General features: G+C 47.6%; 1 protein-coding gene across 1 annotated transcript in view; it reads left to right on the forward strand.

Annotated features, from left to right (window-relative positions):
- Positions 1–3,246: 3,246 nt before the first annotated feature.
- PDIA5 (protein disulfide isomerase family A member 5) overlaps positions 3,247–21,714 on the forward strand; it is a 95,813-nt gene continuing 77,345 nt past the window's right edge. The window contains exon 1 of the mRNA XM_054481593.2: positions 3,247–3,442. Coding sequence (XP_054337568.1) covers positions 3,401–3,442 — 42 coding nt within the window. The 5' untranslated portion in view covers positions 3,247–3,400. The remainder of the gene's footprint in view (positions 3,443–21,714) is intronic.

The raw sequence follows: 21,714 nt of genomic DNA on the forward strand, positions 1-21,714 counted from the left end.
GTTGATTTCTTCTGAGGGCCTCTCTCCTTGGCGTGTCACTGGCCGTTCTGTCTTCTCTCTGTGTCCTCACATAGTCTTTCCTCTATATATGTGTCCTACTGTCCTCTTTTTATAAGGATACCAGCCATATGGGATTAGGGTCCACCACAATGACCTGATTTAACCTTAATTACCTCTTTAAAGGCTCTAAGTACGGTCACATTCTGATGTAGTAGGGGTTAGTTAGGACTTCAACATATGAATTTGGGGGGGACACAAGTCCATAACAGCATCTGTGAATAAAGCTGCCATGAACATTTTGGCACAGATTTTGTACATGTACAGTTGTCCAAAGTAGGTGAGCCAATTTACACTCCCACAGCAATGTGTGAGTGTGCCAGTAGCTCTGCATCCTCACCAACCGCTTCATTTTACAGATGAGAAACAGAGACCCACAGAGAGGGGTGCAAGGCTCACTTTCCCATGTGCAGATCATAAGTTTGAGGTTGCAGAGCAGAGCGTGCCAAGGAAGCCCTGTCCCCAAACTGCTTTAGGAATTTCTGACACTTCCCAACACATTACCTCGCTCAATCATTCAGTCATTCATCAAAAAGAACAGTGAGAACCATCTGTGGCTCCGTCCTGTGCTAGGTCCTGGAAGCAAGTTGATGAACAGAGAGACAGGAAACTGACATTCAGGTTGGAGCACAAGACAATGAACACAAGGACTCAGTAAGTCTTGTGGATTGTAGTAGGTGCTGGGCAAAGAAGCAACAGAACCTAAGCAGAAGTTGAGATAGACGAAAAGGAGCTTGGCGGTGGGGAGGGTAAACTCACCTGTAGATGGGCTGCTCTGAAAGGCCTCTCTGAGAGGGGATAGATGGGAGAACCCTGAAGAGTACCAAGGTGCCAGCCAGACAAAGGCCAAGGAAATTGCTGAGGCAAAGAGAATAGGAGGAGCACAAGCCCTGAGGCAGGAGCAGCTCTGGAGAGGGGAGGGGTGAGGAAATAATGGTCTGTGTAACTGGACCCAGTGGACAGGGGTTGGGGGAGGCAGGAGATGAGGTGTACCAGGCGAGGGCCTAGACCATGCACGGCTTGCAGGTCGTGGGAAGAGTTTGGATTTTATTCTAAGGGTAATGGGAAACCACTGGAGCGTTTCAGGGGAGGGGCAAGCAAGATCCAACTGACATTAACAAATGGATGGCATGGGGGAGAAGCAGCCACACTCTTTCAGAGACTGTTACCCTTCCCTAGGTGACAGTCACTGACATGTCAGCGACTTAGACTTCGGAGGTGGCAGGAGAGATATATTTTGGAGGTAAAATTGACAGAATGTGGTGAGGGGTTGGATGGGCCTGTTGAGAATAGGAAGTGAGTGATGGATAACTTCTAAGTTTTGAGCTTTGACTCTCCTGACAGAAGGCAAGGACCTTTCAGCTATAACTTACCAACCTCTGACTGTGCAGTTCTCTTGTTCATCTCACTACTGGATATCTTGAGCCTCAGGACATAGTAAGTGTTCAATAAACATTCTTGAATGTATAAACTGACTGCATGCAAGAATGCTTTAGCACAGCAGGGCCCAACCTTTTTGTCACCAGGGACCGGTTTTGTGGAAGACAAGTTTTCCACAGATGGTGGGGGGGACAGGGGATGGTTTTGGGATGAAACTGTTCTACCTCGGATCATCAGGCATTAGATTCTCATAAGGCACCCACAACCTAGATTCCTTGAATGTGCAGTTCACAATAAGGTTCACACTCCTATGAGAATCTAATGCCACCGCTGCTCTGACAGGAGGCAGAGCTCAGGCGGTAATGCTCGCTGGCCTGCCGCTTGCCTCCTGGTTCCTAACAGGCCAGAGACTGTGCAGAGGCCCAGCGTTTGGGGATCCCTGCTTTAGCACAGGGAATGGGTTCAATAAAGCGTTTTTTTCTTTTGAAAATTTTTACTCAGGTGAAATTCTCATAACATCAATTAACCATTTTAAAGTGTACAGTTTAGTGGCATTTAGTACATTCACAATGTTGCGGAACCATCATCTCTATCTAGTTCCAAAATGTTTTATCACCCCCAAAGGAGTCTCCATACTCATTAAGCAGTCATTCCCCATTCCTTCCTCCCCACCCCCAGCCCCGGGCAACCACTACTATGCTTTCTGCCTCTGTGGATTTACCTATTCTAAATATTTCATAAGATGTAATCACATCATATGTGACTTTTTGTGTCTGGCTTCTTTCATTAGCATACATTTTTGAGATTCATTCATTGTGGCATGTATTAGCATTTTATTCCCCCCCCACCTTTTTTTTTTTTGAGACAGGGTCTCACTCTGTGGCCTAGGCTGGGGTGCAGTGGCATGATCTCGGCTCACTGCAGTCTCCATATCCCAGGTTCAAGCAATCCTCCCGCCTTAGCCTCCCGAGTAGTTGGAACTACAGTCCCTTGCCACCACACCAGCTATTTTATTTTATTTTTATTTTTAGCAGAGATGAGGTCTTGCTATGTTGCCCAGGCTGGTTTCAGACTCCTGGTCTTACACGATTCTCCTGCCTCAGCTTTCCAAAGTGTGGGATTACAGTCATGAGCTGCCCTGCTGGGCCACTTTATTCCTTTTAATGGCTAAATAACATTCCATTAGATGGATGTATCACACTTTGTTTATCCATTCATCCTTTGACAGACGTTAGAGTTGTTTTTTGGTTATTGTAAATGGTGTTGCTGTGAACACTGGTGTACGTGCATTTGTCTGAATACCTGTTTTCAATTCTTTTGGGTATTTGCCTAAGGGTGGAATTGCTGGTCATAATCTATGTTTAACTTTTTGAGGAACCACCGAATTGTTTTCCAACAGCTCAGTAATGTTTTACTGAAGTTGAATAGAATAAGCAGGGGGGGAGTCTGGGAGGCAGGGATGAGGGCTTTTCCTGTCCTTCACAGGCAGCCCTGGACTCTGCCATTTACCGGCTGTGTGATCTGGGTCAACGTACTTAAATTCCCTGGGCTGCCTCCTAATCCTCAAAGTGAAGAAAATAAAACCTAATTTCTGTGAGCTGCGTGAGATACTGTTTCTGAAGCTCCAGGCGCAGAGTAAGCCACCGCGCATTAATTGCCTTCCCTTACTCCCTGACCTTGCCTTTTCGCACTTCACTCGCTGCCACGTGGCCTCGGAGCCCAGTCCGCACCCGCAGCCCCCAGCTGAGCCAGGCTGCAGACTACAATTCCCAGCGAGCACTTCTTCCCGGCCGCCTCTCCCCGGCTGCTGCGCATGCTTTGGCAGACGTGGCACCGGGAACTCGGAGGCGGGGAGCGGCTGGGAAGTGGCCGTGGTGGTTGGCCGCGGTGGAGCTAGCAGGCGGGCGGGCGGGAGCGGGCGCCGGAGTGGAAAAAGGAGCCAGCCGTGGGCAGCGCTGCGGGGATGGCGCGGGCCGGGCCGGCGTGGCTGCTGCTGGCAATCTGGGTGAGACTGTGGGGCAGGGGTCCGGGCCGGGCCGGCACGTGTGTCCCGCGTGCCCTTCTGCGCTCTCTGCTCCAGCCCTCTCCGGAACGTGCGGGGAGCTGCCCCGGGGCACCGGGATGAGGGCGGTGCATGCCAGGCAGGCGGGCACTGGGTGCTACGCGGGAGACAGCGGGAGTCCCGGTGCCCTCCCCGCCAAGCGCTCCCGGACGCAGGGGCAGGAGGCAGCTGTGGGACGCCGGGCGATCCCTGGCAGGGTGCTTACGCCACGGCCACAACTTTGCGGGGATGCAGGTCGGAGAACAGCCGGTCGGGCAGGACGCCGGCGGGCTGCGGGGTGAGCTCCGCCCCAGACTCCGAGCTCTGCACCTGTGTGAGTGCGGGGTGGGGTGGGGGTGCTTACTACCTGCACTGCCGGAAACCTTGGTTTAGGGCCACCTTGTTCTTGGTTTCGACCCCAGGCGTCTGGGAAACTGCAGGCCACCACCTGGGCCTCCGCCCACAGGCCAGGCTCGGTGGGCTGGGTGGGGTCGACGCAGCCCGCCCCGACGGAGGAGCTGCTCCTACACCCAACTGAGGCTGGCTCAGCCTCAGCCACTTTCTAGCTGTGTGACGCGGCGGTTCATTTAATGTATCTGAGCTCGTCTCCTCATCCATGATATAGAAAGGCAAAGCTACCCCCATAGGGTGGTTCTGAGAGTCGGATGAGGTCTCAGAGGAGGAAGCTGTGTAAACTGCAAAATCTTACAAAAGTGGAAAAGGAGTGGACTCCAAGAGTAGTTTGCTGCACTTGGTGGTGGGACTCCAGGCATCCCTGAGAGAGGTCAGAATGGGTGTGCCTGCTGGCCCAGGACTGGGGTTTAGCCTTCGTTTGGCTGTGGGTGTGTGATGAGATATTGTGGCCTCCTTCCCCATCTTTTCCATAACTTATGCCCTCCCTTATTTTAGGACCATCCTGGTCCTTTTCCCCTGAAGTTCCAGGGAACTTCCTGCCCCTGGCACCCTCCCCCCAACCCAGATTTTCCCGTTCTTTTCCATTTGGGTGTGGCAAGGACACTTGGCAAATGGGAGGAGAAAAAGTGTGGGTTGAGTTGCTTGAAACACTTCCATCTCCCAATACCCTGGCCTTTTGGATCACCAGTGAGGAGTGGCCTGGTACTCTCTGGTTGGAAGTGGGTGGGGAAGGAAGCCCCCTGTTCTCTTCCGTCTGTGTTCTCCCTCTCGGGGAGAACCAGGCTAGAGTGGGGCAGTGTCACTTAATTGAGTCTGGGTTTGTTGAACGCTGGTTTGCCATCAGTTCCCTGGAGCCAGTTGGTCTGGGCGGGTCTCTGGGCCAGGAAGAGGGAGCTATCTCCTGAAATGCACCCCCATCGGTCTTTGCACTTGGGCTGAGTTGGAGGTCCTGCTTTCCTCCCTTTCCCCTCCCTCTTGTGAAAACAAACGGCTTGAGAATCTGAAATTTCATTCGGCAGACATTTATTTACCAATCACATTGTTTGGATTGATATTTTGCCCTCCACTGGGTTAGATTTTGGGTGGAGAGCAAAACACACATTGTGCCTGCCGTCTGGTGTTGCCCTGGATTGGGCAAAGGAGTCAGTCCTGTGAGCAAATAATGACAGAACAGCAAGTGCTGTGACCTTAAGTACTGGTATCGTTCACTGAACGGGAGCCATACATTGATTTAAAGGGAGGTCAGCCATGGCTTTCCTGAGGTGGTAGGGTTGAACAGAGTCCGAAAGGAGTGTGGTAGTTAGCTAGGCAGTGGAGGGCTGCAGGTCCCCTTCACCGGGAGGTGCGGAAGAGCAGGTAGGTTTGCTGAAAGCGCTAGAACCTGGGAGTCCTGAGCAAGCAATTTCAATCTTCTCCTTTCCCTAAGCCCTAGAGTTGGCTTAGCAGGTAGGAGGTGGAGGGAGCATGCCAACAGGAGAAGTGGTGAGTGATTGCTGGACAGCGGGTTGGGCCTTTGTAAATTTAAATGCTGTATCTATCTGATAAGGGCTCCCCAGGTTCCTGGAAGCCGGTTGGGTTTCTTTGTTCACTCAATATTTACTGAGGGCTGATATGTGCACAGGACTGGGCTGTTACCTGAAGGGTATAAAGGCATCTGCAGGGATTCGTGCACAGGGATATACACCCACCACATTTTTTACAACAGCAAAATGTGGAAATGGGTTAAATGCTCAATAATAGTGGCATGGTTAAATAATATCTTGCCTTGTCTATATCATGGAAAGTGATGGCCTGCTATAAGAAATATCCCATAGACTGGTGGTGTAGAACAATTGAAATGTATTTTTCACAGTTCTGCAGACCGAAAGTCCGAAATCAGGGTGCCAGCATGGTTGAATTCTGGTGAGGACCCTCCTCCAGAAGACTGTTGACTTCTCATTGTATCCTCATATGATAGAAAGAGGACTAAACAGTTCCCTTGGGTCCCTTTTTCAAGGAAACTAATTCTATTCATGAGCAATCCACCCTCATGATCTAATTACCTACCAAGGGCCCCACCTCCTAACACCATCACTTTGGGGGTTAGGATTTTAACATATGAAATTCCAGGGGAATGACAGAAATATTCAGTCCTGGCCAGGCACAGTTGCTCACACCTGTAATCCCAGCACTTTGGGAGGCTGAGGCGGGTGGATCACCTGAGGTCGGGAGTTCGAGACCAGCCTGGCCAACATGGTGAAACCGCGTCTCTACTAAAAATACAAAAATTAGCCAAGCGTGGTGGCGGGCGCATGTAGTCCCAGCTACTCAGGAGGCTGAGACAGGAGAATCGCTTGAACCCAGGAGGCAGAGGTTGCAGTGGGCTGAGATCTCGCCACTGCACTCCAGCCTGGGGGATGGAGGAAGACTCCATCTCAAAAAAAAAAAAAAAAAAAAAAAGAAGAAGAAGAAATATTCAGTCCATTGCAATGTTTATAAAGAATATTTATATTTACCAGAATATTGTTTATTATGAAAACATTTTATGATGTTTATGAAGAATATCTAAGGATGTGGAAAAATGCCCAAGTGTGATAACTAACGGAAAAGCAGGATGTAAAACCAAATCCCAGGGTGGCTGAAGTTACGTGTATGAAGAATTAGCAGTGCATCAAAATGTTAACAGTCATTGTTTTGGAAGGTGGAGTTGTGATGACTTCTGCTTCTTTGCTTATGCTTTTCTGTGGATTCCAAGTTTTTCACATGAATATGTATTAGTTTATAATCAGAAAAGTTAGTAAAGATTTTTTAAAATGTTGCTTTGGGAACCCTCAGCCTTCCAGAAGAATACTGGGGAGGAAGGTGTCACAGTCAAACACGTGGGATAGGTTAGTTCCAAGAGCTTCCAGGCTGGGTGTCTGTGCCCTCAGAGGCTATGGGTGGCGGTGCCCTCCCTGCCAAGTGCTCCTGGACACAGGGGCAGGAGGTAGCCCTAGGGCACAGGGCGATCCCTGCCGGGTCATGCTGCCCTGCTCCCATCCCTGTGCTGACTGCCTGCTTTCCTGCTGTCCAACTCAGCTGCTCCCTGCAGCTGACCCTTCTCTAGGGCCATCCATGCTGATTGTCCTGTGGGCTCCATCCAGCCTGTAGGATGGAGAAACATCGAGCTGGAGCGAACTCTAGGTCTCCTAGCTCAGTGGTTCTCAAGCATCGGGCCAAGGACTGAAGCTTGGCTGGGATAGAGTTTTCTGGTCTGCAGTCAAACTGGAAAAAAAAATGGTGTATTTTTTTGTTTGTTTGTTTTTCATGAATCCAAATGTTTTCAGTTTAAAAACTTGTCAATTTTTCTGACATGATGACCATATTTTGAGGGGGAGGGGGTTACAGCATCCTTTTGAAAAATGAGGCCGGTTGTAGTATATTGTGATTTCTTTTTAAAAGTCCTTTCTTGATAAAATTTATTTTTAATAATATAAAATCCATTTTATATTTAAAAATATATATATTCTGCTGATCTGTGAGATTCAGAACTGATCTAACTCAGCCTTCTCCTTTTATAGGAGAATAGCGAGGCTTAGGGAGGGAAGGGACTCACTCAAGGCCACCCAGTTAGTGAAGGCAGAGCTGGGAGAAGAGCCAGATCTGCTGAATGTAAATCGGGTTCTTCCCACTCCTCCATCTCCCGCCTGCTTCTCTGCCTCTGCCCCTGATGGTCGCTTGAAGCTCAGACCCTGGAGGACAGTGGGTGGAGGTGCAGGAGGCAGATGTTTGCTCCTGGCATCTCCTGTAGAGCTTTTAAGGTACACTTATTTAGGTTCCGTACTTCTCTGGAACCATTATATATTTAATAGGCTTTTGTGGGTTGGCCTGAGGACTGAATTGCCATTTAAAATGCTGTTTGGAAACTGGAGTGCACATTTCCCACAGAAATAAACACATTACAGCGGAAGTCTTAAAACAGACCCGGCATATAAGGTGGAAGTGTGGCTGAGTGCCATAAGAGCGGCAGCCCCCGCGTGCCAGGGATCCAGGACGAGGCCAAGCAGTGGGACACCGAGTGACCAGAGAAGGCCCCAGGAAAGAGCAAGGTGTGGGCTGGCCTCACAAGGAGGGCAGACTTGGAGCTCTGTGACAGCAGGGAGCCCCCTGTCCTGGCTGTGGTGTCCCCAGCATCTAGCCCAGGGCTTGGCATGTCATCGGCCCCGGTCCGTGTTTGGCCGATGGAATTAATGTCGCAGGCAGAGAAGGAAACCTTCCAAGCCAGAGACATGGTAAATGAGGAATGATAGGCCAGGCTAGATGGAGGGAGGGTTTGAGTCTGGGGATGAGGGGAGTAGGACTGAAAAAGTGGATCGTAAAGAACTTTAAATGCCTGGCAAAGCTATGGGGACTCGATTCTGTAGGTAATGGAGAGACATGATGAAAGCTGCCCTTTTAATAACAAGATCAATCAGGCCACATGTAGGGTTGGGTGGGAGGGGGAGAGACTGGATTAATTTTCCCAGAACAACACTTTCATCCTTACTTTCCTCTCTGTTATCTACAAGATAAATTCAAGTGTTATGTAGTGGAAAGAACATGGGCTTTTAGCCAGCTAGACACTCAGGAGCTGCGTGACCTTGGGCCCTGCCTCAGTTTTCTTGTTTGTAAGTGGTGGTAATGATATCCATCTTGCAGTGTTGAAAGGATTAGAAAAAATACAGGAAGCATCCAACACAGCGCTTGGCACGTGAAAGTGCCCAGTCACTGGGAGTCTCAGCAGTCATTGCCAGTTGTTGAGTAAGAGATGATGGGGAAGGCATTAAGAGGAGGAGGTGGGCAAGGAAGGGCCGGAGAGAGGCTGCATGATTTGAATGCCAGAGGCCCCCTGTGCTGCTAGGATTCTCCCCACGGGAGTTACTTGGAGCTGAGCTCTTGACTGCCTCCTTGCCCCCTCTCTGCCAGGCCGCTGCAGAGATCCCAGGTAGGGGGGTTGGTGCAGAAGGGCTCAGGATGTAAGTGTGCTTGGTTTCTCTCCCCTTTCTTCTGAAAGTAGATCCCCTCTTGAGAATGAAGACACCAAACACACTATATCCCTGGAGGGTTTTGCCCCAGCTTTGTGGTTTTATTTTGTTGGGCTCTTGTGTCTTGCTTGGTAGTTGTGGTAGCTTTTGAGGCTGAGTGACAGTGGGCCAGAAATAATGCATGGGGTATAAGGAGAGGCTGAGGTTCTTCCACATAACCTGGACTTGGGATGGTTTATTTGCCCCCCCACCTCTCCTTCTGTGTGTGTGTGTGTGTGTGTGTGTGTGTGTGTGGTGTTGTTGTTTTTAACACCTGGCATCTTAGGTCCCAATGGGAGAGGGAAGGAGCAGGAGTGCTCAGCCCTGGTGGGCTGGCCCTTCCCTTCTGCCTGGCCATCTTTCAGCACTGCCTGGAGCCTCTGGCTCCCCGTGTGATCTGTTGGCAGAATTGTCACATGGGATGCATTTGTAGAGGGCTTTAGAGTTTGCAAAGCGTTTCTACGTATTTCACGACGGTGTGGTTTTGAGCCCCATGTAGCTTGGTGAGGTGAGTAGGCTAGCCCAGTACCGTTACCCCTGGAGAGGGATGGGTGGCTGGACAGGGAGGTGGGAGGCAACATGCCCTTAGACGAGGTTGAGGTGTCTGTGGCCTGGAAGGTGAAGGCATAAAGAGATAGGTGAGGACCACAGTCAGAGTTCTCAGTGCCTGGCTTGAATGTGTAAGCAGCTGCATTGGCAGCCATTTTCCAGGAGTGTCCCTGAAACTTGCTTTTCAGCTGCTCCCTGGTGGCTTTGGCATTGGACAGGGGTGGCCAGCCAGGCACGTGCTAGCCTGTATCCTTCCCCCAAGGAGCTCCAGTTTACTGTCCCTTATTGCCACCCTACGTCAGCAGGGCCTCTTTCCACATATCAGTTTGCGACCACTTCTAAATAATTAGCTTTGTGATCTTGCATTGGGGGATTGAAGACACTCATGGAGTGTGGGGTTAAAAGAGCCTTTATTCCTCAAAGTCATACTGAGGCCCCAGTTTGATGCACATTCCATTCCTAGATGGTGTGATGGTGGGCCTGTGTCTGGCTTCAGAGTTTCCAACTCATTAGAGCTGCGGAGGCACAAGGGTGGAGTGTCCATTCCCTGCAAAGAATCCTACAGTTCCTCCAACCCCTTGGTGCAGGCAGATTTCTTGAATTCGTGAGCAGGTCCTTTAATCCTTGTTGGAAGATGTTGATGAAAATCAAGGTTGAGGGTTGTAAACTGGGGCTTAAACATAAAGGTGATCCAGTATCTGAGCCCAGATGTGGGCCTGGTAGGAAAGTTCTGTTGTTCAGGCCAAGTAGGGAAGGGTCTTGAGGAACAAGTGGGTTTGTTCTCATCACAGGGTCTAGTCTTACTGGGTCCTGGGCAGAGTATTAGTACATGCCCCCTATTTCAAAGGAAGGTGGACCAGCATCAGCATCCTACATGTGCCACAGATGTTCATTCATTCAACAGATACTTCTTTTTTTTCCCAAATGGATATTTCCTTGAGAATCTTTTATGAGCTAGGCCTCATGCTAAGGCATTGGGGATAACCATAAATAAGACAGACACCATCTCTTTCTCTCATGGCCTAGTGGGACAGCCACTGATTAATTATTTAATTCAGGTAGTAAGTGCTGGAAAGAGAAAGTGTTAATATAATGTGGTAAGACAATGTATAACAGGGATCCCTAACCTAATTCAAGGAGTCAGGAAAGACTTCTCCGAGAACCTCTGGGTCTTTCTTAAAATAATGTTTTTAAATGTGTAAAGTAAAATGCATAGAATTACAAAGAAAGCAGTTATATTGAAATACAGTTATCAAAATATAACAAGGTTGTGATAAAATAATATTTATGTTTATTAATGCATCATATAAAAAGATCGAAGGTACAAGCTTGACAACTTCTATAATTTTAAGTTGTGATGAGCATAAATAGTGTTTCAGGATGTCTTGTAATGTGATAAGAAAATATGATTTCTGTTGGTGGCAAAGTCACAGACACTGCTACCCTAATTACTACTATAATTTGTTATCTACATTCATAAATGTAGAAAGCATTTATACATTTATAAATACATTCATAATACAGGAAAGGCTAAATTTCAGTTAGAGGTTAGTGAAGACAAAGATGTCATTTTTCTCCATCCAAATTCGTAGACTACAGTGGAAAAAAATTATATAACACTTGGAAATGAAAGATGATTTTGTGACATTTTAGTATCATACTGGAGTATTGTATAAGAAACCACCTAAGGACCAGCTGTGTTCTAGGGGATGTAACTCTGTTTATTATTTTTTATGGGCCATACTTTGTAAAGTTAGGTAGGATGCAAATTATTTCTGTTTGGTAAAGAAGAGAAACACAAAGATTATTGCCCTGAAGGACATTAACCTGTTGGTTTCTAATGTAGCAATCTTATATCAGGATTATATCCTCTTTTTTAGGGTCTCTTATTAGCGAGTTAAGCAAAACTTTGAAATATGCTCAATACCTATTTGTATGAGAATTAGGCTTTTAACATTTTAGAATTATACTTGACTCCAGTTCAACTGCTGAGTGAGCAGGACGTAAAGATGTGTTGCTTAGAAGAGAGGTCTGATCTGGAGATGTTAATTTAGGGGTGCTGTTCAGGAGAGTGGGTGAAGTTGCCTAGGGGACCATATAGGGTAGGAAGAGAGGGTAGACTGAATGAGCTGTGGAACTTCAACATTTAAACAATGGGGAGAGGAGGGGTTACAAAGAAGAAAGGAATGATTGCTAGAGAGGTAGGAGGGAAACCAAGTGTCCATCCAATTCAAGAGGCCAAACAGGATGAGAACTGGAAGTGTCTGTAAGGTTTATCTATAGGAGGTCATTGTTGAGCCTTCACCAAGAGCTTTTTTTGTGGTGGTTGTGGGGAGGGCAGATTTCAGAGGGATGAGCAATGGAAGGAGGAAGGAGAATGGGAGGAGCAGGGGAGATGGAAAATTCTGGCTGTTAGTGGAGAGGGGAGTGATGTGGGGTCCAGAGAGAGAGTTTTTAAAAGATGGGTCAGTGATGGAGTTTCTTCACCTTAAGGAGATATGTGTAAAACGGATTCCTGGGCTCCCAGCCCCTGGAGATGTTTTTCTTCAAGAATAAAGCCCAGGAATCTGTATTCCCAGAATACCGAGCTCTGCAGTACAGCTACAAAACTAGACACATTTCCAAGTTAATCTTACATGGCTGGTGGTATTTTGCCAGCCGAGGTGGGTGCTCTCGATTGAGTGTGTAGCACAAGTTCTGCTCACATTGGAGCTGTGTCACCATTGTCTGCTTGGTGTCACTTGGCCTGAGCACGTGCTTTTCTCTGAAGGGATTTTGGGGTTTGTGGACATGCTGGTAGCAGAGGGAAGATGGATCAGGTTGTCATTGTGGCTCTTTTCAGCAGGTCACGCTCAATAGCTAGATTGGAAGGGACAGCAGTCTTGCCAGTCTCTCGGGTATTATTCTGGGTGGAGCAACGGGGAGTGGACGATGCTCCAGGGATGTCTGTGGGAACTATTCACATTGACAGTCCAAGAGAAAAGCATCAGATCTGTCCTGGCGGGGTCCTGGCTCTACTGTTTTAGGCTTAATCCGAGGCAAATCCCTTCTCTGAGCCTCAGTTTTCACATCTCTAAAGTGGGGATAGTACCACCTCCGCCTATAAACACTCATTGTTTATGACAGTTTTTCAACTCCTGCAAGAACAGTTATACATTTTACAGCGTAACCCAGTACATATTGGGTTCACTGAATGCATAGTGTTGCTATCTATGCTACTCACTGATGTTTTCTAGTCAATGTAATTTTTTAAAAATGCTAGTGTAACTCACTGATTTTATGACTAGACTCCTGAGTTGAGACCTGAAGGGTGGAAACAGTGGCTTAGACTCTCAGCTTTAGAGGATGAAATGAGATCATGTGTGTAAAAGCATGGATGTACACCGTGGGTCATGAACACTGAGTTGTTATTTTCTTATCAGTTAACGGAGCTTGGAGGCAGAGTTGATTTCCGGAGTGGGAATTCACCTGCTCTTCCTCCCTCCCTGCTGCCTAATTCAATGTTCCCTCTACCAGTTCTTCCTCGTTAGCAGGCCTGGCACACCAAGCTGGCAGTGATCCAGACCCCTCTTGGCTCAAGAAGAAGTTTTCCGAAACATTAAAAGCTTTAGGGACTTAAGTCCTGGCTAAATGCACTGCAGTTGCAATTTCAGGATAAGAAAACCTGCTTTCATAAGCTCTCAGATAAGTTGCCCTGCCCCTGAATTGTCCATTGTTGACAGCAACATTTGTGCCTTGGGGAAAAAAAGAGGGGAGAAACTGTGCTGCATAGCCCCAAATATAAGGTGTGGCTTTTTAAAGGAAGCGAAATATAAGAAATGCAGCTGGCCTTGTATTTACAGCAGCAGGCAGTAAGATGTGTGTGGCTCTGGGAATCTGTCTTCTTTACGCCCCAACTCTGGTGCTGGAGTCTGTCAGACTTGGGTCTGAATCACAGCTCTCTTACTTGCTGTGTGACCTTCAACAAATTTCTTAACTCCCCTTAGTCTCAGTTTCTTTATCTATAAAATGGGAATAATAAAAGTGCTTACTTCATACACTTGTCAAGGTAATTCAGTTAGATAACATGTGAACTGCTTAGCTCACTGCTGGTCATACAATAAGCACTCTACTTTTTTTTGGCTGTTATTGTCATCATGGGCTAATCCCTAAGCCCTGGATTTGGAATTAAAGGATCCTCTTTTGGGTTCTGTTCCTTGACAGGTGCTTTTGCATTTCTCTTTGTTAATAAGCACAGTTAGCCCCCTTGGCTCCCACTAGCCAAGGGTCTCACATCCCAGGGCCAGCCTCTCCTCCCACCTCACACACACACACACACGCACACACACACAACATCACCACCATTCAGGGACTCATGGTGCTTGGTTTTATTTCAGAGGCTGCTGGGTAGACATTTGAACATTGGGAAGCATCGGTAGTGAGATCCCCAAGCTTGATTTAAGGTTAGGCCTTCACTTCTTGTGAAGAGTGGTGTTAGCTATGGTGGCTCATGGCAGATGTTTAGAATTTACCCTTTTAAGGGGCATACAGTATGCATATTTTAAAATTAATGTTCTTTTTTTTTTGAGACAGAGTCTCGCTCTGTTGCCCAGGCTGGAGTGCAGTGGTGCGATCTCAGCTCACTATGACCTCTGCCTCCCTAGTTCAAGTGATTCTTCTGTCTCAGCCTCCCGAGTAGCTGGGACTACAGGCACGTGCCACCATGCCCAGCTAATTTTTGTATTTTTAGTAGAGATGGGGTTTCACCATATGGGCCAGCTTGGTCTCAAACTCCTGACCATGTGATCCACTCACCTCAGCCTCCCAAAGTGCTGGGATTACAGGCATGAGCCACCGCGCCCGGCCTAAAATTAATGTTCTTTCTTGTATCTCTCATCAAAACCATTCTACAAGTATTTGCTAGGTATGTGTTGCGTGCCAAGTACTTTGCAGATTCCATATAATAGTTATGAAAAAAATCAAACCATGCAATGTCACATGAACGGAGGCGAGACAGTTCAGCTAGCAGCACAGAAGGACACACAAGCACTGCGCATACGTGGGAAAGGGCACAGAGCAAGCGCTGGGCGGGGAGGAATCAGAAGGCCCATGTAAGAGCTGGGGGCAGTATCTGGTTGTGTTCTGGAAGCCTCTTTCTTTCCTGTCTTTTTTTTTTAGACAGGTTTTTTTCTCTTTAACTTTTATTTAGAAATAATATCAGATTTATAGAAGAGTTGCAAGAAGAATCCAAAGGATTGTTACATGTCCTTTATCTCAATTCCACAAATATTAATATTTTATCACATTTGTTTTTATCATACTCTTCCTCTACATATATGAAGTTTATATATGATGTTCCTTTGCCCTCTAAATACTTCAGTATTTCCTAAAACACAAAGACATTCTCTTATGTAACCACAGTACAACGATCAAAACTAGGAAGGTAGTATTTGATTCAGGACCCAAACCAGAATCACACACTGCATTTAGTTGTCCTTCTTTAGTCTCCTTTAATCTGGAACAGTTCCTCAGTCTCTGTCTTTTGTGACCTTGACATTTTTAAAGAATTTTCCTCAATTTGGTTTTTGATGATGTTTTCATTTAGTGCATTGTATCAGAGGGCACCTGACGTCAATTTGACCCATTACTGGTGGTGTTGCTGTTGGTCCCTTAGTTAAGGGGGTTTCTGCCATGTTTTCCCACTGTAAGGATACATTTTCTGGTGGGGAGATACTTTGAGGCAGTTAATTATTTTCATAATGGTAGCCAAGTGGTGGTAATTTTTTTCTTTAAACATTTAGATTGGACATGCTTATTATGGCAAGTTGAAAAATAGAGAAAAGGGAAGAATAAATACTACTGAGGGCAAATCCTCTGTGTTTTTCTGAGCATACTTTTGTTTACTTACAGTTATGGTTATACCACGTATATTTTGAATTCTTTTTTTTTTTTTTTTTTTTTTTTGAGATGGAGTCTCGCTCTGTCGCCGAGGCTGGAGTATAATGTGCGATCCCGGCTCACTGCAAGCTCCGCCTTCCGGGTTTACGCCATTCTCCTGCCTCAGCCTCCCGAGTAGCTGGGACTACAGGCGCCCGCCACCACGCCTGGCTAATTTTTTGTATTTTTAGTAGAGACGGGGTTTCACTGTGTTGGCCAGGATGGTCTCGATCTCCTGACCTCGTGATCCGCCCGCCTCGGCCTCCCAAAGTGAATTCTATTTTTAAAGACAACATTAAAGGAAATATTTTTGCATTGCGAAGTCTTTAAAAACACCATTTAAATAAAATACCATCTAAATGATTTATTCTTCTATTGAGTGGTTTACTCTGTGTAACCATTCTGTTGTTGCTGGACATTTAGGTTGTGTATAGGTTTTAACTCTTATGAGTAGAAATGAGTCATATGTGTGTCAGACCTCTGCTAATTTCCTCAGGACACATTCCCAGAAGTGGAATTACCAAGTCAAAGAGCATAAATACTTTAGAGATACAGATAAATTGTGCCAGCTACCTTTCCAAAAGAATTGTACTAGTTGAGGTTTCTGCCAGCAGTATATGACAGTTGGGCTCCATATTTCAAGAGATTCACTAATGGTGTTTCTCAACCTTTTATTTTTTTTAAACTGTGACCCACCAATGAAGATATGTGTTGAGATTAATTTCCTATATTTTGACTTATGAGAGCCTAGGTATTTATTTCTAAAAATAAATTATGGTATAAAATAGCACATTACTCTTTTCAAGCTGTAACAGTCTGAAACAGAGCATTGGGAAGAGCTCTGAGAATCACTGAGGTGGCAGTGTCTAGACAGTGGGGATTTGAGGTCACACGTGAGGAATTAGGATATTTCACCTAGAGAATCCTAAAAGAGACATGTTTGCTGTCTTTGGAGTGTGATAGGCTGACAGATGGGTGTGTGTAGGGGGGGGATTTAACATTTCTAATGAGGAGCCCTCCAAGATGATATGGGTATGGTGTAGGACATGGGACTTATACATGTTAACATATTGAGTTCCCACAGCCTTCTGGGTCCAGCTGAGTTGAGTGGTCTCAGGAGATTTTGAGTCCTTGGCTCTGGAGGGCTACCTGGAGACTGGAGACGGTATGTGAGAAATTTTGAGGGGATTTCTATATTTGCGTGAAACTAATCAGCCCAACTCAAATCTGAATTGAAAGAGATGTCCTGGCTTTTCTGTCTCCAGCAGTGGTCCTCTTACCAGAAAAGGGCTGAGGTAAGGAAATGGAGAGTTCCCGGGCTAATTCTTCTTTCATTTGTGGATAGCTGGCACCAGGTGACCAAGGTACCTGATAAGAACAGGCACACTGAAAAGTTGGGCTACTAGGAAGAACACTGGGTAAATCAATCCCTTGACAGTCTCTCTGTCTCCTTCCTAATAAACAACATATCTAAAGTTTAATGCATGATTTGGTGCTTGAGGCACTTTGAAATATCCCAATTGGAACAGATGTTTGTATTTCTTTCTAGTTAAAGCTTTTGTTCAGTGGGCACTCAAGATGTATTTGTATGTGTCCCAGAAGACCCAGAATGAGAGCTCCTTAAAAAGATCATTTATTTCACCCATGCAGAAGCCTGCACAGGGATATTCCAGGGCCAGAATATCCCTCTGTGGTGTCAGGGACCGAGGTAACATCTATCTTGTTAGCGCCTCTTAGGAGGCCCTTCCTCCTCATTGTCTCAAGGTGGCTACTTGAGTTCCAGCCATCTTGTCCAAATTCCAGCTGGCAGGAATGAGGCAGGGACTAAGAAGACTTGTATCAGATGTCTGTTAGGGACAGTTTCTGAAAGTTGCCACATCACACTTAAGCTTACATTCCAGGGGCTGGAACATGGCCCCCTTGCTGCAAGGGAGACTGAGAGGTGAGGCTTTTATTGCGGGTGGCCACAGGCCCAGGGAAACTCAATGGTTTCTTCACAAGGTCTGATTACCTCACAGTACTTCTCTGGTGGTGGTCGTGAGAATAGGTTTACCAAATGATATGATTGTAAAGAACTTTGGAAATCACTTTCAGTTCCTCAGTTTTCCAGAGTAGGAAACAGACTTGGAGAAGGAGAGATGACAACTAGTAATAATCAAAGTCAGCGTAAAACTTGAGCTTCTGACTCCAAGTACAGTGCTCTTTCCGCCAAACCACGAGCTCTAAATTCTCAGCCCGCTCAAGTTCTCTGACCTTGGATTCAGGGCCACATCTGTTTTCTTAGGTCCTCCTCTTTTCCCTGAGTCCCTTTAGTACCAGCTTCTTATGAGTCTAGACTTAGATTCTGACATTTCAAAACTATTTTGAGCAAAATGTGGGTTAAACTAAATTAAACCTGTTTCTTCACAGTTCTTAACATAAGGGTATCTTTTTTTCAGGTGGCAGAGCAAAAGAGGTCGAGTCCCACCTTCATCCTTCTTCCTCAGTGTTAAACTTCTGTTCCCAAGTCTTCCTCCGTTAGCAAGCTGCTTTTACATAATTGAATATCTCTGGCTTCATGGTCTGCATTGAATAGTAAATCTATAATGACAGCGGCTTTGCTAGTTACGGAGAATGTGAGGGTGCTGGCACGTGCCCCAGAGATGAGGAGCTTTTTAAAGCTGAGGTGTAATGTGGCAAGGACTGTTCTCCCTGATTATCTTCCAGCGTGCTGGGACTCTTATCTCTTTAGTCTGATGGTGATGCTGGGTGGCGATCAGCCTCATTAAGTGAGCTGAGTGAAGAGAGGAGTTTGTGTGTGCTATGTTAGTAGATTGGGAGGACCACACACTTCCTGCACACAGTCTTTGGCTAGGAACAGACCTGGGCTAATTGCCACGTTTAGGCTCTTCATGCTCTTGGCCCCAGGAACCTTGGGAGACTCCAGGATCTGCTGGACTTGGCAGAAAGCAGAGGGTTAGTCTAAACCCCTGCTGGGACCCTCCTTGCCCTGGGATTCTGGGAGATGGGGGCATTTCCTGGTTGCTTCGGCAGGTCCTGCCTTGGAAGGAGATGTTCCTTTTCTGCTTGGGTTGTGCCATCTGTTGCAGCAGTCCAGGGAGCTTGTGGGGTTGAGAGAAGCAGGCCTCCTCTGGCCAGGAGTTGGGAGGCCCAAGTTCTAGTCCTGGCTCTGTTACTTACCTACTATGTGACCTTGGTAATTAATGTAACCTGTCTGAGCCTCAGTTTCTTCATCTGTGGGATGAGGCGAGTACCTACCCACTGGGGTATTGTGAGGGGTAAACGAGTTAGTGGGTATGAAACCTGGGAAGTGTGCTCTAAATGTGCCGTGTGACCTCTTGGTCTGGGTCGCCGTGCAGCTGGTGATGATTCGAGGTTTTCTGGTGGCTGAATGTGTGTACGTGTTCGCTCCTTCCTGCCTGGACCTGCTGCCCTGCCTGATTGCAGGCAGGGCCCCTGGAGAGGAAGAGGTGGTCCCCGTGTTACTGCTGTCCTTGCTCCCCTTGTAAGTGGTCTCGCTAATAAAGAGAAATGCAATTATTCTGTGCTTCTGCATGCCAAACATTATGTTAGATTCTTTGTCATCTCCCCCCTCATGTAGTCCTGAGCCACCCTGCAAGGTGGGCATTGGTATTCTCCTCTCCACCTTGTAGGTGGGGAGTTGACACTCAGAGGTCGAGTAACAGGCCTGAGGTCATCTTGCTGTAAATGGTGGCACCTGGATTTCCCCCCACGTCTGTCCGACTCCTGAGCCAGTGCTCTTTCTGTGGTGTCTGGAAGACTGCAGAGGGAGAAGAGAGTGGGTTTCTAAGTGGGATGGTGGTTTGTCTGGCCGGCCCTGAATGAGCAGGCACCTGTTACAAGAGCACGGCAGGGAGTCTGGAAGATGAGGAAGGACTCAATCTCCACCCCATTGCCTCCAGCCATGGCAGAGGTGGGCAGTAAGGACCTCCTTCCCCGGCACTCTTGTGCTGCTGGGCTCTGAAGAGATCCTGTACTCAGGGGAGGGATTGGGTGGTGGAAGGGGACTGGTGCTCAGGGCAGGGAAGTGGGGGGCAGTGAAGCTCTGTGAGGGGGTTTGGAGGTTGGAGGCATTGGTGCTCTGACAGCGATGTGCTGGTTGGCTGATAATAGGCAGGACCTGGCATTGGGGGCCTCTATTTCCCAGCAGCAGAAAAGGGGAAAGCCATTTTTCCCGGCAGTGTTCTGCCCTGCACCAGGGAGATGCTTTATGGGTCTCAGCCCAGCCAGCGGGGGCAGCTCAGCCCTGGTGTAAATACTGTTAAAGCTGAGGGTTGTGAGCAGAAAGAAAGCAATTATTGGAGAAGGTCAGAAGGAGTTTGCATGGTGAACAAAGGGGATCTTTTTTCTCTCCTCTACCTCTAGAGCAATTGACTTCAAATGTAAAGAGGCTGCCAAGCCCAGGAACAATGCCGTGGCTGGCATGGAACCCTGGCTGCCTTTGGAAGCACTTCTCAAATCCTTCCCTTTCCCCCCAAGGGCTTGACAAAGGAACAGATAGTTTTTGCATCATTAACATTGTTATTGTTGCTGTAGTTATTGTTGTTATCAAGGTTTGTGGGTTGTGACTTATGAAGTCTGCAGTAAGGCTCTTGGCAAGGTGCTCCGAGGCATGTTGGGACTGCATCTTAAGGAAAGGAAGGAGCGTGCACATTGGAAAGGTTAAAATAGACTGAAGTGGAGGAGAAAGGAGAATGTTAAGTGGCAGGAGGAAAGTCCCCTTGGGCTTATGGGGAGGGAGGAAAGGGCTCCCACTTGTCTGCATCTGTGGTTGTTTGCTAGGGTGAAGGTCTATCTGAGGCCAGACACAGAGGGGCCTTTCATCCTTCTCCTTCTCAGAAGCCCAGTTAGTGTCTTAGCTCTTTGGACCCCATCTCCCTGGATTCTCCCTGATTGACCTATCCTGATTATTTTTCCTCTCTCGTTCTCAGATCCTGCCACTCTAGGCAAATCCTGCTTCTCCTGTGCCCACTAACGCCCACATGCCCCCATCTTCATGGGATACAACTTATCCTTCTTCTGACCCTGTGGCACTTCCTTGCACCTTCCCATTATCACTCCAGCTCCTGTGCTGGGTAGACTTTCTCTCTTCTACAGCCTGGCTTCCAGCTCCCGCCACGTGTACCACTGACATTCTCTCCAGTGTTCCCAGGGACTTCACAGCCTTTGGCCATGTCCCAGCCTCCCCACTCTGCCTGCCTGTAGATCACTCCCTTTTCTTTAGAAGTGTCCCCTCCCTGGTCTCTGTGGACATAGCCCTCCCCACCTCCCTCTTGGTCCTGCCTCCTCCCTCACTGAGGGTGTTTCCTGTCTCCTCCCTCTGAGCCCGGCCCATGGGGACTTCATTACTTGGTGGCTCCCCTTGCAACCTGGAGGAGGCCTGTATTTGATGCCCCACTGTCTACCTGTCCAAAACCTGAGCCTATTATCATCTTCCTTAATGTAAGAGAAAAGCCTCCTCTGCTGCTGCTTCTCCATTCTTCCATCTTTGGCTGTTGTTGCAGCCTCCCAGCCCAGAATTCTAAGAGTCATTTTAGACTTTTTTTCTCTTTCTTCCTCACTTACCTATGAATAGTCATTGGGTTTTGTTGTTTTTCCCTCTGAGGCTTTTGCATTGATCCATGTCTCTCCACGCGGGCAGCCACCCAGCAGGGCCCTCCACCTCCGGCCTCCCTGGCTGCTGCCCAGTCTGAGGTCACGGCCAGATGAGTCTCTACAATACCATGTTCATCCTTTCACTCCCTTGCTAACTGGGCAATGATGCTTCCCACTCTCTTCCTGTACCAGGCCAGGTCCGTGGGCAGGCTTTGAAGAGCCCAGCCTGCCCCCCCGCCTTCTGCCATGCTCTAGCCCAGACACCCCCTGAGCTGTGGTCTGTGTGGCTTCCATCAACCCTTCTGGGCCTCCCAAGGGCTGCTGTGGACTCACCCCATCACATACTGATAGTGGGTGACCTCTGCTAAGGCCAGGAGTGTGGTAACAGTGTAATTTGTCATGTTTATAATACTGGTCAAACATTTCCTGAGGGCTTTCAATGGGCCAGGCCGTGTGCGGGGGCCCTGCCCTCCTCCAGAGCTCTTAATCTTGGGGATGGGGGTGAGGGTAGGGAGGAGATGGACCCTTCATAAGGCTTCAAAACCAGATTGGCTGTGGGTGATGCCCAGTCTGAGCCCCAGTGTCATGCCCAGTGATGGTTTTCAAGCAAAGTAAATTTGCTCAGCGCGTTTCTGGTTGGGCTTAACTTCTCTACTGTGTGACTCCGAATGCTGGGTGAGGAGCTTGGCTGACTGGCTGGAAGGTGGTTTGTTTAATCTC

The sequence above is a fragment of the Pongo pygmaeus genome, chromosome 2 (assembly GCF_028885625.2).
Source record: "Pongo pygmaeus isolate AG05252 chromosome 2, NHGRI_mPonPyg2-v2.0_pri, whole genome shotgun sequence".
Lineage (NCBI taxonomy): Eukaryota > Metazoa > Chordata > Mammalia > Primates > Hominidae > Pongo > Pongo pygmaeus.